We start from the raw sequence: 17076 nt of genomic DNA, 5'->3' as shown, positions 1-17076 counted from the left end.
GAATGCTTGCCACGCTCACATTTAAATAGCTTATTTTAAATCAGCAACAAAATCTGACATTAACTGTCCCATAAAAGTTGTTTTTTAACACTCAAATAGTGCTGGACCAGCCAATGCGTGTCTTTGGACACTGATTGTTTCTGCCATATTTCATGTTGCACTTTCTCCCATTCATAGTAAAAATGAATGCACCATCTTTGTATATCTAAATAATAGATTTGGTTTGGTTTAGACCTAAGTAGATGTGTTTCGAATGATGGTGTGATCTTCTTTTATATGACCAAGATGTTTGTTGTTTATTTCATGAAGATATAATGAGGCGTTAATGATGATTTGCTTCTGACTTTTTTTTTCTCTTTCCTGCTGAACTGAATTAGCTCTTATTCCTGTTGGAGAATGAGCCCTCCAGTGTCAGGCTGTCCTGTCAGATTGGGTCAAAGACTTCCTCATTGTTTTTTTGCCACTCATCTCTTTTTGATTTTAATAAGAAACCTGACGATCTTGACCATCTTTTAATAGAATCTTATTTCCTGCTGTTCGCAGTGAATTACAGTTTTACACCTGCACCCTTTCATATTTTCCAGGAAGAAAGGTTATAATAAGTAATCAATGTCATTTTACCCTTGATATCCCTCCTGAATAAACAAGTGGTTGACCTGCCAGGGTCACCAGAGAGGGTGAGCCTCGGTCTTGAGTTGGGCAGGACACATTATTAGGGTTGTTAATCATTCAAAATGTTAATTGGATTAATTGTGGTTGGTTAATTAAATGGATAGTTCACCCAATAATGAAAATTGTCATCACATACTAACCCTCAAGTTGTTCCAAACCTGGATGAGTTTCTTTCTTCTGTTGAACACAAAAGAAGATATTTTGAAGAATGTTGACAGTTGACGGTAGCCATTGACTTCCATTGTATTTTTTTTTTCCTAATATGAAGGCCAACGGCTAGGTTTTTTTTCCCCTCTATTCTTTGTCTGTGTGTTAATTGCTAGTCCAATGCTTCAAAAATTTGTAATAATTTGCAGTGGTTTGAAATGTAGTTCTAGATATTTTTGTAAATTATAGGTAGGGCTGCACAATATATCGAAATTATTGGAATATCGCAAATGTATATATCGCGATATGCACATCGCAACGGCTTGCAATAACTAGAGTCATGAACAAAAGACGACGAGAAAATCACTCAGTGCTCTTGGCTTAATAACTTTTGTAGCTTTAATAAGAATCAATTTATTTAATTCATACAGTGAAAACTAAGCAGTGTTTATTTTTACGTTTGATTATTCAGTTTCTGTTGTTAAATAACCCTAATGTAGGATAACCTGAACCCCTAAACCCCGTGGTTTACACTGATGTTAAAACAACACTTCTTATGCTACAGTAAAACACTGATGTTCACTTTCAGAAGTTGTAGGGATGTTTTCTTGTCAAAAAAAGAATGTGAAACACGTATGTTGGTTATATAATTTTAAATCTGTTTTAAAGATAATTTAAGTTTATTTTACACACTTTAAGCATTATCGTATCACATATCGCATTATTTAATGAGTTATAGCATATCACAATTTTCTTCAATATCATGCAGCCCTAAGTATAGGGTGGATATGTGTATGTGTGTGTGTGTGTACAGTAATCATGAGCCTGCAAAAGAAGCATAAGAGTAATATGAGCCATTTATTACCAACAATGCCAACATTTTAGATAAGCTAAGTAAAACAAACATGTTCCTCTTCCACAGTCATTGGTCAGTTAGATGTAAGGGAGTATAAGTTGTCGGCAGTGCGTCAAACTGAAGACACTTTCACACACGGTCGGCTTCCAGTGTAAATTCATTACTCTTGCACTACCGGTCCTGTGTTTTAGCAATCATTAGTGAGAGTGACGCTGGCTTCATGCTCAGTTCATGTTCTGTATCTTCCTCAGCTCACTGCTATTTTTCTCGAACGGTCTGTCTGGTTATTCTGCCCTTCTCCATTCCCAACAATTCCCTGGGATGCTGAAATGTCTACAATGTGCTATTGCCTGTTTGTGTGCGAATGTGTGCTCATCCCGTTTTGCTTTGTGTGTGTGTGTGTGTGTGAGGAGTTGCTGCCAGGGAGCTGATATTTTTCTTGTCCTCTCCAGAAGTTGGCTTGCAGTGATTTACTCTGTGGCTCTGCATAGCTGCGCTCCTCATGGACTGAAATGATTGGGGAAAAGTCCAACTCTATTGTCAGGAGCCAAGGAGCTCTTTGATTCGGCTCCAGAAGCTCCGATCCTGCAGGTTTAATGAAAGGAGCTTAGAAAAGAACTTAATTTTCAGCAACTGACAAAAAAGAAACACCTTTAGCTGTTCTTTCATTTACATTTAAATGGAAAGGTTTAAATAGGCTCTTTTAGATTTCAGACATTGCCATCCAAATGTCTGAGACACAATCTGTATTTATATATATATATATATATATATATATATATATTTATTATTTTTTGGAAATTCTTGTACATTTTTCAGTAAACTTTTTTGCTTGAATTGTTGTGCTGGTAATACATTTTGTAATTAAATATTTTATTTTCATATTAGTATTATGCAGAATTATAGCATTTTCACTAGTGGTCTCAGACTTTTGCAACTACTCACTGTGGAGGTCTGGGTCAAAAGCTCAAAAACGATTTTTCAGTCATGGGACAGTCAAATTGCATGTTATTGATCCTGCTGCTATATTTTCTGAACAGAGCACAGATATAATCATGAGCAGAAAGAAATGCTCTCTTCTCTTCTTTGCTTCAAGGTCACAATTTCTTTTGAACTACTTAATGTAGCTTCTACAGCTCACAAAGTCAGTGTAATGAGGTCACATGTAGACCATCCTTGATTAAAAACCATCACGCGTTTGACAGCGAAAATCCCGTACAGCCGTCATGGAGAAAGTATTATATTCTTCTCAGTGAGTGTCTACATGCAAATTCAATTATATCACAAATCAGTTCAAGAATATTGTGTTTACTATGATTTGAAATGATCACCTTTTTTCCCCCCCACATCAAAATGTACACAGAAATGCTTATTGGGTTTTGACCTTTAACCAGTAAAACACCATTTAAATCGCCTTACACATTGTTGTTGTTTTTTTTCAAGCATTATCCGTGTAAGATTGTGCATTTAATACACTCTCAATATTCCCTACCTGAATCTCTCTCGCTTCACTGAGTGTAAGCATTTGAGCTGATACTGTTATCGTAATTGTATGAGCCAGGTCTCACAGGATGGGTTTAATATCTTCCTTCCTCTCCTTTCCCCCCATCTCTGTTCAGTGTGTAGATATTAAACTATGGAGGGTAGAAATAACTGTTAAGGGTGCTGGATTGTCATGTGGCGCTCAGAGGTGTTAGTTGCTCACACACACACACACACACACACCGACAGAGCATTCTTTCCGCCTCGTTTATTTCTCGCTATGCGGTTTGGATGCTCTTTCCCTTCGGGGTTCAGGAAAGTTCCCATTAGCAATAGGGACTTCATAAAAGCTTTCATATTATGAGCGAGGAAAAGGGTAAAGGCGGCCTGGAGCTCTGTGGATTTGGCTTCTGTGGAATATCAATGTTTTTCATGTTCACAGTCAGTACAACTAGACCGGAGCGTGTGAAGCGTGAGGCAAATCCAGTTTTTAAAGTATACGTGAGGGGAAATGTTTTTCATGCACTTAATGTAAAATGTGAAACTGGTTTGCTTTCACTATGGGAGTTATTTTCTTCTCTCCAGTGGTCCTAAGATGAGACGTGAAGTCGGCACAGACACGACTCTTGAGTGATGACTCTGGCTCTCTGGGGTTTAAGTGAGCACTGTAATATAAAAAAAAAAACTCTTCCCCTATTTCTAATTTCTAAGCACCAAACATCAGACTGCTGGCTTTGCAAGAGTCCACTGAACATCCCATCAATCACTAGTATTGAGGTCTTCTCTGAAGATTTTCTTTAACAGTCCCACGATACATGCGCCTTGTTTTATTTACCCCTTTTCCACCGACAGGGTGTCGGTACCAAATCTGGTGCCCAGTCAGGAGCCGTTCTGGGCTGTTTCTCCCAAAAACGTTGGAACCCGATGGTCTCTCTCAAAGTAGGCTCACAATGCTTCTAGTTAACGCAACCCTGCAAATTTTCCATCATAGAAAAGTTAGTTTCGAGCTGGAAAATTGTGCCAGACTCTGAAACCAGCTGGTCTGGACCGGGTTATCAGAACAGAATGATGCAAATCAGTTCAATTGAAGAATGTCCAACTCTTTCATTGCTTAGTGACTCCAGCAACTCTACTTTTTTTTTTTTTTTTCTATTTAGAGATGTTGTATGTGTGAATTTCACGCTGTGCCTTTGTTTAATTTTGTATTTGTTTTGTTTCTAATTGTTTTAATTTGTTGCAGTTTTGGTTCTTGTTGTGGTTTTGTTTTGTTTTTTGTTTTGTTTTAGTTTTGTTTTGAATATCTTTGGTTTTGTTTCTAATTGTTTTAATTTGTTGCAGTTTTGGTTCTTGTTGTGGTTTTTTTTTGGTTTTTTTTTGTTTAGTTTCGTTTCAGTTGTGTTTGCTGAACAGTACAACCTTGCAGATACAACATTAGTGCTACAGATAAATGGACTTGTTTGGTTTTGTGAAACCAATGTCATTTAAGTGTATCTGGCAAGAAATGGCAGACAGGTGCGATCTTTTTATATATATATATATATAATATAATATAATATAATATAATATAATATAATATAATATTATATATATATATATATATATATATATATATATATATATATATATATATATATATATATATATATATATATATATATATATATATATATATATATATATATATATATATATATATAGAGGGTTTGGCTTTTTGCACAGGAGGTTCATGTGTGAATGCTTGTTTGTTTTCTGTAGAGATGAGTTACAGCGAGAGTGCTGAGGTGGAACTGTTTGTATAATCTGCACATCAATGACACGATAATTATATTGTATTACCAAGAGCCTGCTGGAGTATCAGTCCAGAATAAATCTCACCTGAAGGGCTTTTGTATTTAGTCACTCTCAGTCACGCTGTGCCTTTATAGACATTAAGATCAGTCGCCCACATTCACGCTCTTAATACACTCATATCTTGCTGCGCTCATCTCTGCTGGTCATATCATCATTCTCATCGTAAGTATCCTTCTCGTTACATTAGAGCGAATGCATAATGGCTAAAGCAATGAAAAGCAGCACTATGAATTCACAATGAACTGACGCAGTAGTTTCCAAGGTTCCTGGTTCAGTTTAGTTTGGTGCCTGTTAAGTAACGGATACGGCTTCTGTCAGGATAGATGATGCACATCTAGGTGGTCAATTTTGATGACTCTGATAGGTGTCCTCTATGATTAAACTCACTTTGGTTTGCCAGTATGAACACTTTCCCTGATGAAGAGTGACAGCTGCTTTGTTGCAGGAGGTACTTGTTATCAGTTTGGTTGCTGTAGGAAAGGATTGTCTATGGGTTAAGGAGCAAGACACCTTATACTGCCTGCCTTCTGATTAAAAAAAAGAGTTTTGTACCTTTTTTTTTTTTTACTTCCAGGAGTTATAAATTATAGAATTTATACCGTGTTAGAGTAGTAGAGTAGAAAACTTTTTTTATTAAAATAACTTTCTACAATATTATTTTAATAAAAATAAATAATTTTAACCAATATTTTGTTTGAATATTATTAAATAAAATTGACTGAGAAACCAACCTCTTCTTTTGACTGGATAGATTTAGTAGCATTAATACTGAACATTAAAACACAGTTAGGCTGGTTTTATGCATCAGTGTGGTATTGTCATATTGTATCTGATATTCAATGGTCAGGGTTTTTCCTGGGTCAAAAATGGTCTTCGGTGGTGGTAGATGAACACGGTCATCCACACACATGTGAACTGTGAGCCCAGTACTGATAATAAATCCAAAAGTAAATGCAAAGAAACTTTTTGTAATATTAACATATCCTGTTTATTCATGAAATAAAAAAAATAATCACTGTCAGAACCAATCATAAAACACAGTGCATTTCAAAATCTGTCAATTTTTATGTAAAAAGTCATTGTAAATTTGAAACGCAAGTAATAAAATTAACAACAAAGTAACACATTACATAGAAAAAATGGCAGGTCTATTATTTTGCAATTACTCTCCAAGACTTTATTCACAATCATTTTTGCAATGTCTAGTTAGCAGCATGAAAAATATAGATTATATACAGAAAAGCGAGCAAAGATTGCTGCCATTATAATCACTGAAGCGGTCAATTACAACACGAGGGACACAAAGCTGCACTCCTGTGAAAACTCCCGTAATAATCATGAAGTTGTCTATGCTGTGCAATAAATCTCTTTTTGAGATCGTGCTTATAATGTTGGTTATAATGAAAGGATTCGCGACCGTGCAGAACTCGGCCACTAATTGAAACGCATCTGATTGGCCATTGCATTCATGCACTCAACAGATATGTCTGTGATTGGCTACAAAGCTCAATGCTGCATAAATAGAAACCATTTCACAGAGCGCTTACACAAACACTCACAGGAGCATTTTTAAGCACCTGGTACTGCAGAACGGCATTCAGTGGTGTTGGAATGCCTTTTATTTTTCCTGCTACCTGGTTCCACCATGTGGTCCTTATTGCAGTGAGCCAATTGAACAAACTTCAAAGTAGGAAAATGAACCATCTTTGACAACCTTGTTGTTAGAGAATGTCATTGTTACTGTATTAGCATAGCAATTTCAGCGTCAAGATCCATGTAATTGCGACTGTCACTGCTGCAGCGGTCAAAGGGTTGAGAGCATTTGGTGCGGTTTTGCAAACATTATCTGTTCTGATCTTCTTTTACGGAGCGTAAATGTTTTCAATGGGATTTGCAACATCTTGAGATGGTAATTTGTTGAGATAAAACACATGACTTCACATGATATTTTAAAGAATGTTACAATGTCAGAGCCATGGCAGGGTAAAACTATTTAAAAAAAAATCTGTTAATTTAAATAAATTAAAATATATAGTTTATATAGTAATTCAAAAAAAACGTAAACTAAATGAAAATTAGAAATGAATTGGCAATAAACTGATATATTTAAGCTGAAGCACTAAAATATTAACTGGTAATAAATAAAAACCAAAACTGAAATAAAAAACTAAAATAAATGAAACCTAAATGACAATAAAAAGCTAATAAAATAACAAAAGCTCATAAAAGCCAATTCAAAATATGAATAAAACTAAAATGGCTGTTTTCTGTTTTCAGTCCGGCTGAAATTGTATGTATTTTTAGTTGAAGAAAATAGGATCCTGGTTGAAGATAATGTGTGAAATGATGAAAATGTGTGTCAGACTGTAGATACTAACCTGATCTCCTGTCATAATAGCATATAATGAGTATACTGAAGTACTGTATATACTGTAAGTATCTCCTGTTTGTAGATGATTCCAGCGCAGAGGGCTCAGATGAATCCACCGTGGACCGCAGCTATGTGAAAAAGAAGCTGGAACATGGTTTAACGCGAATCTGGCAGGTAAGGAGTGTGCTCATTTCTTTCTTTCTTTCTTTCTTTCTTTCTTTCTTTCTTTCTTTCTTTCTTTCTTTCTTTCTTTCTTTCTTTCTTTCTTTCTTTCTTTCTTTCTTTCTTTCTTTCTTTCTTTCTTTCTTTCTTTCTTTCTTTCTTTCTTTCTTTCTTTCTTTCTTTCTTTCTTTCTTTCTTTTCCATTCCGCCATTAGCTTCATGACTTGCCCTCTCACCTCACGTCCTCCTCTTTCTGCCCCCAGGACGTCCAATTGAAAGTGAAAGCCTATTTGCTGGGAACAGACATGTCCAACTTCAAGTACGACGACTTCATTGTGGTTCTGGATGTTATCAGCAGGTAGGGACCCACTTCCTCATTAGTGCTAATTGGATTGGCCTGCAGGGACCAACTGTACCATTGTCCCCCCTCCCCCCAATCACTTCTGCTTCATGAGAAACTCCCCTAAAGAGAAACCGGGGCCATCAATGAAACCGCTTGTTCCTCAACAAGAGACCATGGTCATCCCCATTAACAGAGCTCAATTAAAAGGCCATTTTTGTGTGTGAAACCACAGCTCTCTGTATTGATCCGGCCTCGGGGTCGCTGACTTGTGTGAATAGAGGCGGCATTTTCTGCCCTCGCTGGGACACGTGACGCGAAGTAACTCTTTGGGGTTAATTAGAAGAGTGAACCACTTTCTAATTCATTTCATCGTTTTCTCTCGTTTATTTTCTTGTTTTTCTCTCCCATTTGACAGGTTGATGCAGGTGGGAGAGGAATTCTGCGGCAGCAAGTCCGAGGTGTTGCAGGAGTCCATTAAGAGACAAAGTGTGAACTACTTTAAGAACTATCACCGGTGAGATACAGTAAATGGCCCATGGTCCAGTTGACCTCAGTCACAATTAGTTCTAGGAGGGGTTTACTAAAAATGAGTTCTGCAGGGATGGCTGTAGTTTGTTTGTTCCCCCAACAAAAAGCCAATAGGAATTTTCCTTTGTAATAAGCCGAAAATAAGCTTTGTGACCAACAAAAGTTTCTGATTCTTATATGATTTGTTCATCAACATAATCTTCATAAATGAACACAGCTTTTGAATGAATTTTGGAGCCAAAATATAATTGGCAGAAGTAAAAAGCTAAAGGTTGGCTATAAAAAAAACTACGCCACCGTCCAAGACTTCCACGTCACAACCATGAAATCAAAATCAATTTAAATTGGAATATTGCAATATTTATTATAAATGTTTTATCCATGCATATCATTATTTTAAATCAAAGTAACTTCCCGTCCCTCTTGTAGCATCATCTCTTCTCTTATCTGATGATGTGTTGTCTGGCGTGAGGGCGGGACAACCTGTCACTCACAGGAGGTCCACCAATAGCAAACCATCCAATCAATTCCCAATGGACAAAATCAAGTCCCGCCCTACATTTTGTCTTGTTCAAGAAGCGTCACTTGTATATACGTCACAATAGGGAAGAAAATACTATGACAACTTCCGTTTCATGCCAACTTTGAACTTCAGAGATCTCTTTCAGTCTTTATTCAAAAAATACAAAATGGAAAGCTTGAGTTTGAATGCTTTGCAGGAGTGCGAGTATAGAATAAAATGACAGGGCTGTAAATGCAGACAACTGAGTAGATCAGATTTACTGCTCAGTGTGATGTTTAATGTCCCAGAGAATCTCTGTAATCCCATTTAGCCACTTGGAAGCAAAAGTGTTTTTCAAGACATGTAAAAGCTTTAAAAAAGTCATGAGTTTGGTATTTCTGATGCGTCTTTTGCCGTAGAATAAAACGTGAACATTTCTTGAGCTTTTGCTAATCTTATTTCAAGCATTTAAACAAAAACCCATTTTAAAAACCCAGTTGACTTCTGGGCGATGGAACGGGAATTCCAAAAATGTATTTTCCAGGTTTTAGAACTCATTCCTGCAGAACTGCATTGTGGCCACTGATAGTGTTGTTTATTTGTACTTGCTGTCTGAATTGTTTTAGTGCTTAATTGACTAAATCAATTATGCAAATAGGTTAACACTACAAACATGCATAAAAAAATCTGGATGTTGTCAATGTCACAGTGTTCCTGTAGCTCAAAAGGTAGCATGGCACGTGGTTGCCTGTGGATATCATCTGTATCTCAGTATTTTGCTAGAGTATATCTAGAATGCTAAATTGTTGAAGTACCTGTCACATACTCTAGTCTCTGCATTGTGGCTTGAATGATGAGAGGACAGGCAACAGGGGCTTTGTTCACACTTCCGGCAAATTGGATTTGATTTTCAAATCTCATCTACAGGACTGATTGTCCAGATTGTCATTGTGCAAGTGTTGAAATCTGATTTTGTGCTCTATATCCGGTGCATCTACATCAGTTGCTATAGTAATGATGTGTCTCAAACCAATGCCAAGAGACAACAACTCTGAGTAGCTGTCATTGAGAGGAATGAAAACTGGAAAATTTGCCTCATTCTGCTCATATCCTTCATGACATCTTATCATTGTGCTGAAATTGCAAGATGCGTGAAAGAACATAAATGACAAAGTGATTTTACGCATTCAAGCACATACTGTCCAAAACTGCTGACTTATTCACTACATATTGAATATTGTATATTTCACTATACGAGTAATGAGAGAGAGAGAGAGAGAGAGCGCATATTTGGACCGAATTCAAATATTGCACACTTAGTATGTGCAAAAAAAAAATCATAAAAAACATTAGGAAAACATCTGATTTCATGTGCTTTTTGGTGATCACACACAAAAAAACAAAAAAAACAAAAAAATCAATACTGAAGGGATTTGAGTCAGTTAAACCAAAAAAATCCGATTTTTACTGTTTGTCTGAACAAAGCTGAAATGTCCATAACCCCTGCTGTAGTCAGCAGTACAAATACCTTTTCTGCCCGATGAGGTGGAGGACATTGAAAGAGGACATCTTACCATTATTTCTGATTATTCTAGCAGTTGGATGGCATCCATAAAGCGATTATCTGTCAGTCCTCTGAATGCTTAATCTCTGCTGTCACTGCGTCGCCATTAACACATTGTGCCATTACAATATATATTGTGCCCTCTGGCTTAGAGGACAAAACCGGTCCGTTTTTCCTTCAAGTGCTTTAAATTTGATGCATTTAAAAATATCATGGATTGAAGATGTGACAAGAGCTGGCATTTCAAATGTCAAACACTCTGCCGTCGGCTGCACTTTATTTGGATTTAGAAACCAACTTGTAATCGTGTGAACTGCCGGCATGTTCTTTAGAGATTAGTGATGGACTTTTATAATGTTCCACTCTGATGTAGACATTTTCTACAAGGCTGCTGGTATTGACCTTGTCTGGCAGCGGGCCACATTGACACTCATCATCCTCACTACCTGTAACCTTCTTCACTGATCGACTTCTCCTTGAACCGTTTTTGCCAGCCCATTTCATTTTCAATAAGTTGAATGGCAAAGGGTCTTCACTTGACACAAGCCCAACCTCTTGTCATTTCTCTTTGTACCCTTGCAGAACTCGCCTGGAGGAGTTGCGGATGTTTCTTGAAAATGAAACCTGGGAGTTGTGCCCTGTGAAGTCCAACTTCAGTATTGCCCAGCTCCACGTAAGTCCTAATGCCACAGATAAGACATTGAAATGCAGCGATGTGACTTTTATTCATGACTGATCTGGACCAACTGGCATCGCTGGCAGTCTTTTGAGATTTCACATTTGCATATGAAGATGAGCCGGAGAGTTTTTGTTCTGTGCGTGCTTTGAAACGACAGTGCTTCAGATGGCTACAAGCTAAAGGCGTATCAACACACGTTCCTGCATAATGAGCATGAGCATGAGTCCAATTCTCATGGTAAGCGGGTCAAAAAGTGTTCTTTATGTGACCCATTGCAGGAAATGAGATACGTCGTCTACAGTACGTGGTTTTACCAAATAGATGGCGTTTTTGTAGATCATCTTCCTTCATATTTCCCCGACTTGCCGTATTAGGGACGCTTTTATATGCATTTCAAATCTCAGGAAAGGCTTGACAACTTGATAAATGAGGGTAAGCATCATCACTGATTGTATTCCAACATAAGCTGTTTTCTCTCCTAGTCAGTGTGTCATCCGTCTCAAAACAAATTACATCCTGGAAGGCAAGTATATTCACCCGAGAGTATCTGACGAATAAACCGAAATGCATCTCTTTCAATTATTATATGCTAAACAGAGTCTTTCGCTCTGTGAACTGTTCTCTGATGGACCTTTTACACTGTTTTTGTGCAGAACATACAGGTATTTTCTCAAAGAAATGCCACTAGTTTGTGTGGTAGAGAAAGCTGGCTTTGAAAAGCACATCAGTGAATGGCATAATCAGCGGTCCTATTTAATAAGCAACATTTGCATAACGACTTCATGCTGGAGCTCTGATGTGCAAAGCGGTTTAACTGTGAGAAGTTTTAGGACACTTAGCGCTACTGCTCGAAGCTTTTGCACTCTCACCCTTGCAGCTTATTGTTCATTTTTTAAATGTTCTTATTAATTGCAGAATTCAGGACGTTTCCAATGAAAACATAAATGCACCTGTAAAATTTAGCAGAACAGATAGAGCTACTTTTCCATCTCCTAGCACAAACATTTCCATTAAACCTAGTCCACCTAGTGTGTCATAATAAACATTATTTGGTTGCAATACTTATATAATAAGTAAACAGTTTGGGATCGGTAAGATTTTTTGGTAACACTTAATGTTTAATTTGTTAACATTAGTTAATGTATTAACTAACATGAACTAACAATGAGCAATACATTTGTTACTGTATTTATTAATCGTCGTTCATTGATTATTCATGTTAGTTCACCGTGCATTAAATAATGTTAAGAAATACAACTTTTGATTTTAATAATGTATTAGTAAATGTTCAAATTAACATTAACTAAGATTAATGAATGCTGTAGAAGTATTGTTCATTCTTTGTTCATGTTAACTTAAGTGATGAAACATAAATAAATGAAACATTATTTGTAAAGTGTTTCAGAATGTTTCTGAAAGAAGTCTCTTATGCTCAACAAAGCTGCATTTATTTGATCAAAAATACAGTGCAAACAGCATTTTTGTGAAATATTTTACAATCTCTAATAACTTTTTTATATTTTATTATATTTTAAAATGTAATTTAATGTGGGGGTAAAGTTTAATTTACTCCAGTCTTTAGTGTCACATGATCCTTCAGAAATCATTCTAATATGCTGATTCGCTGCTCAAGTAGCCTAGCTTTTCTTATTATTATCAATGTTGAAATCAGTTGTGCTGCTTAATATTTTTGTGGAAACTGTGAAACTTTTTTTTAAGGATTCTTTGATTTAATATAAATCAAACAGCATTTACTGCATTTACTATAAATACAAATATTGTAGAACATTTTAAATGTCTTAACTGTCACTTTTGATCAAATTAATGCTTCTTTGCTTCTCATTTCTCTTCTCAAAAAAAAATAAAAAAAAGAATTCTCACTGCCCCAAACTTTTAACCGGTAATGTATACACTATATGAAAAAGCAACATATTTAATCAACGAGTGTAGGTGCAAACTTTTTAGTTTACTTTTTAGTTATTTGATCTGTATGAAATGAAATCTGATCAATCTGTTTTGTTTTCCCCTCTTTTCCAGGAGTTTAAGTTCATGGGTCAGTGTCGTTCTCCCTCAGTATCTCCCAGCCGGCAGCCAGAATCCACAGAGCTGCTGGAGCTTTCTCTGTTTGAGCAGTACCTGCAGGGAGGAAATCCTTTTGAGATGCAGATCGACAACAAGGAAGAGGAGACAGAGGATGTCCTGGCTTCTAATGGGGTATATAGTAGTTTCAGTCCAGTTTAATTCATTCAAAACTTCACAATAACTAATAGGTTCTAAAAATATTTTAAATATCATTTAAATTCCAGAATTTGCTTTATAATTTAGCCTTATTTCAAAAGACACTTTTTCCGGTTTCACAGACAAGGCTTAAGCTAGTCCCAGACTAAAATGCATGATTGAGTTGTTTTCACTGAACGCAACTTGTCTTCCCTTAAGATGCACACAGTAATGTTTTTTTTTTCTAAGGGTTGTGTATAAAAGCTACTTAAATGCAATAATTGAAAGCCTAATCCTGGCTTAGTCTAAGCCCTGCCTGTGAAACTGGGCCTTTGTTTGTCATATCTCTTAAAGTAGCCTATTTTGTCTTTCCAAAAAATATTTTTTATTTATTGTAATTCGATATTTTCATCCAATATATATATTTTTTGTGGCTGAAATTTCAGTGCATCTCCAATACCTGGATACATTCTACTAATTTCTAAACCATCTAAACTCTTGATAGCTTCAGAGTCCTTTCTATTGCAGTATTTTCTTATAGTATCCAACACATTTCAGCAATATGTATGCTGTGCTGTTTGGCATCAGGCTTGAGCAAACAAGCATTTTATGATGGTTTACAGTTACATTTATATTCTTATTAGATGCTTGCCAAACTGATTACTGAAAGAGGAAAAAACTGTTGTAATAGAAATTATTCAACTCCCATTGCAAATGATGTTTATTGGTAACATTTAAAAACTTTCAGCTGTTTGGAATTAACAAATCACACAAAAGTAATTGAAATAGCTCAACACAACAAATGTTTCAAGTGTCTGAAACCTAGCCAGTTCAGATATTTCATGTGTTCTAGCTCAAGCACACCTGGTGCAACTAATGAAGCCCTTGATTAGTTGCATCGGCTGAGCTTGAGACAACACCTGTTTTGCAGAAATCATTAAAAGTTGCATTTTCAGGTGAATTTGGGGAAACCATGTGAAACATTTGTTGTGTTGTGTTGTTAATTGCAAACAGCTGAAAGTATGTACATTTTGCCAATAAACCTTTGGCATTTGAAATGGGGCTTGAATATTTTCGATTATAACTGTAAATGGGAGTGAAAATCTGATGCGTAAATATTTTGTAATGATTAAGTGGCTCATTGTCCTTATAACTATTGACAAAGGCCATTACTTCTATGTGGAGAGAAAACTCATTATTAAAGCTCTCATGTGCTTGGCATCTCTGATGATGCTTCTGTAATGAAAACAAATGCTGTATGTTTATGACAGAGAGTGTGTGAGCCCTTGGTACAAGTGCTTTTACCCTGAGAGAGAACAAAGTGTTTTGCATATAAGCTCGTTGTGTTAAGTATTCCATGCTGTTTTGTTAGTAACTAGATACAATGTCAGGCGTCTATCAACTTTACATTCAATCTGTATCCTTACGGACCGTAGGAGTTGTTTGAGTTGTCATTTGTCCATGTTGAATCTGCAGCACGGTTTTGACACGGGTACATTTACAACACTAAAGTCAAGCTCTGAACCTTAGAGAATTAAGGCTGAATCTTTGTGCTAGTTTGTGATATGCTTTGTTTATTCTCTCCTTTTAAACATCAGTTATCTGCTATCCCTGATAAAAAGAAATAGCTGCTTAGACTAGTTTACAGTTATTAACTGGTTAAGGCTGGTCTCTTAGCCTGGATAAGCTGGTTTTCAGATGGTTTTGGTCAACAGGCAGCTGGTCTTCCAGCTGAAAAAACTCTTAATATCCAAGATCAGCAAACCAGACCATCATAACCAGGCTGGGAGGCTATCTAAAACCATCTTAAAGTCTATATAATTAAACTTTATTCTGAAAAAAGTTGTCTTATGCTCACCTACGCTGCATTTAAGATCTTAATCCTTCAGAAATTGTTACAATCAATGTAGTTATTATCAATGTTGAAAACAGTTGTGCTGCTTAATATTTTTATGGAAACCTTGATACATTTTTTACAGAATTCTTTGATGAATAGAAAGTTCAAAAGTACTGCATTTACTTGAAATAGAAGTTTTTGTAACATTATAAATGTCTCTGTTTTTTTAATCTTATGACCCCAAAATATTGAATGGTAATGTATAAGAATGTTTGGCTGTTATGATTTATGTTTTTTTCGTTCCATTTCCTCTCTCGGCAGTATGAGTCAGATGAGCTGGAAAAGAGCGTGTATCAGGACTATGACAGTGACAGCGATGTACCTGAGGAGCTGAAACAAGACTATGTAGATGAACAGACAGGAGACGCTCCAGTGAAGAGGTCAGTGCTGAGTCATCAGCTCACGTCACACAGATCAGCTAACAATTGCCCACAGACTGGTGTGTCAACATTCAGTTTAGAAATGCATGGTATGATTGCCGACGCGTGTTCATCAAGTATAAAATGGCATGTTTTTATAAACTGTGGTGTGCTGTAGTTTCAGGTCGCTCATGAATCGGTTCATTAACCCAAGGGAAGGTCAGTAGGCAGCAAACTTATCATTTGTGGACTTCATGTTCCCACTCAGGCAGCTGAATTAGTTTAAATTCATGCAGTGTACAGTGAACACACAAGCTATCATTAGCTTCTTATCAGGGAGAAAGGCTTTAATTATTTTATGAAGAACAAGCCTTTTAAGTCCACAAGGCTCCCATTAAGAGCCATTCAGAGCTTTGAAGTTAAATAAAACGGTCTCAAGGAGATTTTTTAAATGGCTGCTTTCAGAATTGCACCATGTGGCTGTTTTGCCGACTACATGAGCATTTTTTCCCTGCATTTCCTAATTCCTCTTGGCTTGCTCTCCGTGTCTAAGTGTGATAGAAATATCATAAATCAAGAGAATGATTAGGAATGTGATTAAACTGTGAACCCTGATGAATATTTAAAGCCTGTTTGTTCCTCACGAAGATGACTGACAGTTCTCCCTGCAGTAAATCAGCTGCCGCATTACATGTTGTGACACTTCATTGTTAGAGACTTCACATTTTGAGGGATCTAATGTTTTGCATATTTAAAATGACATAAGGTTTCTTAAATGTGATGATGTGACTCCCCCTCACAATCTGTGACTTCAATGCCTTTTTAGAATACATCTGGAATATTCCGGTTCAATACAAGTAAAGCTCAGTCAATTTGTGAAGAATTTGTGACAATGTTAATTACCAAAGAAATAATTTTGTCTCGTTATTTATTTTCTTTAAATAAAAATAAGCGAAAATGGAGTTTATAGTGAGGTACTTACAATGGAAGTGAAGAGGGGCTATTTTAAGAGTATTTAAAAGCAGAAATGTGTAGCTTATAATCTATCTATAAATTACAGAAACGTCTGTCTGTCTGTCTGTCTGTCTGTCTGTCTGTCTGTGTGTGTGTCTGTTCCTCGCATATCTCTCGAACCGTTAGTCCGATTGATTTCAAACTCGACGGGTGTCTCGCCACGGGCACGAGTAAGTGCAGTGCCAAGTTTGACATTGTTTGGATGAGAAATGCAAAAGATATCGTTAAATATATCATTTTTAGAAGGTTGTGGTTTAAAAATAAACATTCTGACATTAGAGAGTAGTATCGGTCAAAGAAGCCCCAAGAAGGTTGTGGTTTAAAAATAAACATTCTGACATAAACACTCAGACAGCTACACTGTTTACTTCTGAATATTATTGTTTGGTTCCAGAACCATAGACTGTAAAAAATAGTCCAGAACGTGATAAA

General features: G+C 36.4%; 1 protein-coding gene across 2 annotated transcripts in view; it reads left to right on the top strand.

The window, feature by feature from the left end:
- The window catches only part of vps50 (VPS50 subunit of EARP/GARPII complex), a 125857-nt gene that overhangs the window by 59151 nt on the left and 49630 nt on the right, over positions 1–17076 (top strand). For both annotated transcript variants that reach the window (XM_079879312.1, XM_079879311.1), the window contains exons 14-19: positions 7462–7553; positions 7805–7899; positions 8300–8398; positions 11061–11151; positions 13195–13371; positions 15533–15651. In XM_079879312.1, coding sequence (XP_079735438.1) covers positions 7462–7553; positions 7805–7899; positions 8300–8398; positions 11061–11151; positions 13195–13371; positions 15533–15651 — 673 coding nt within the window. The remainder of the gene's footprint in view (positions 1–7461; positions 7554–7804; positions 7900–8299; positions 8399–11060; positions 11152–13194; positions 13372–15532; positions 15652–17076) is intronic.

This window comes from Squalius cephalus (assembly GCF_949319135.1).
Source record: "Squalius cephalus genome assembly, chromosome: 8".
Taxonomy (NCBI): Eukaryota; Metazoa; Chordata; class Actinopteri; order Cypriniformes; family Leuciscidae; genus Squalius; species Squalius cephalus.
Note: the sequence above shows the minus strand (reverse complement) of the source record. Positions and strands in the feature narration are given on the sequence as shown.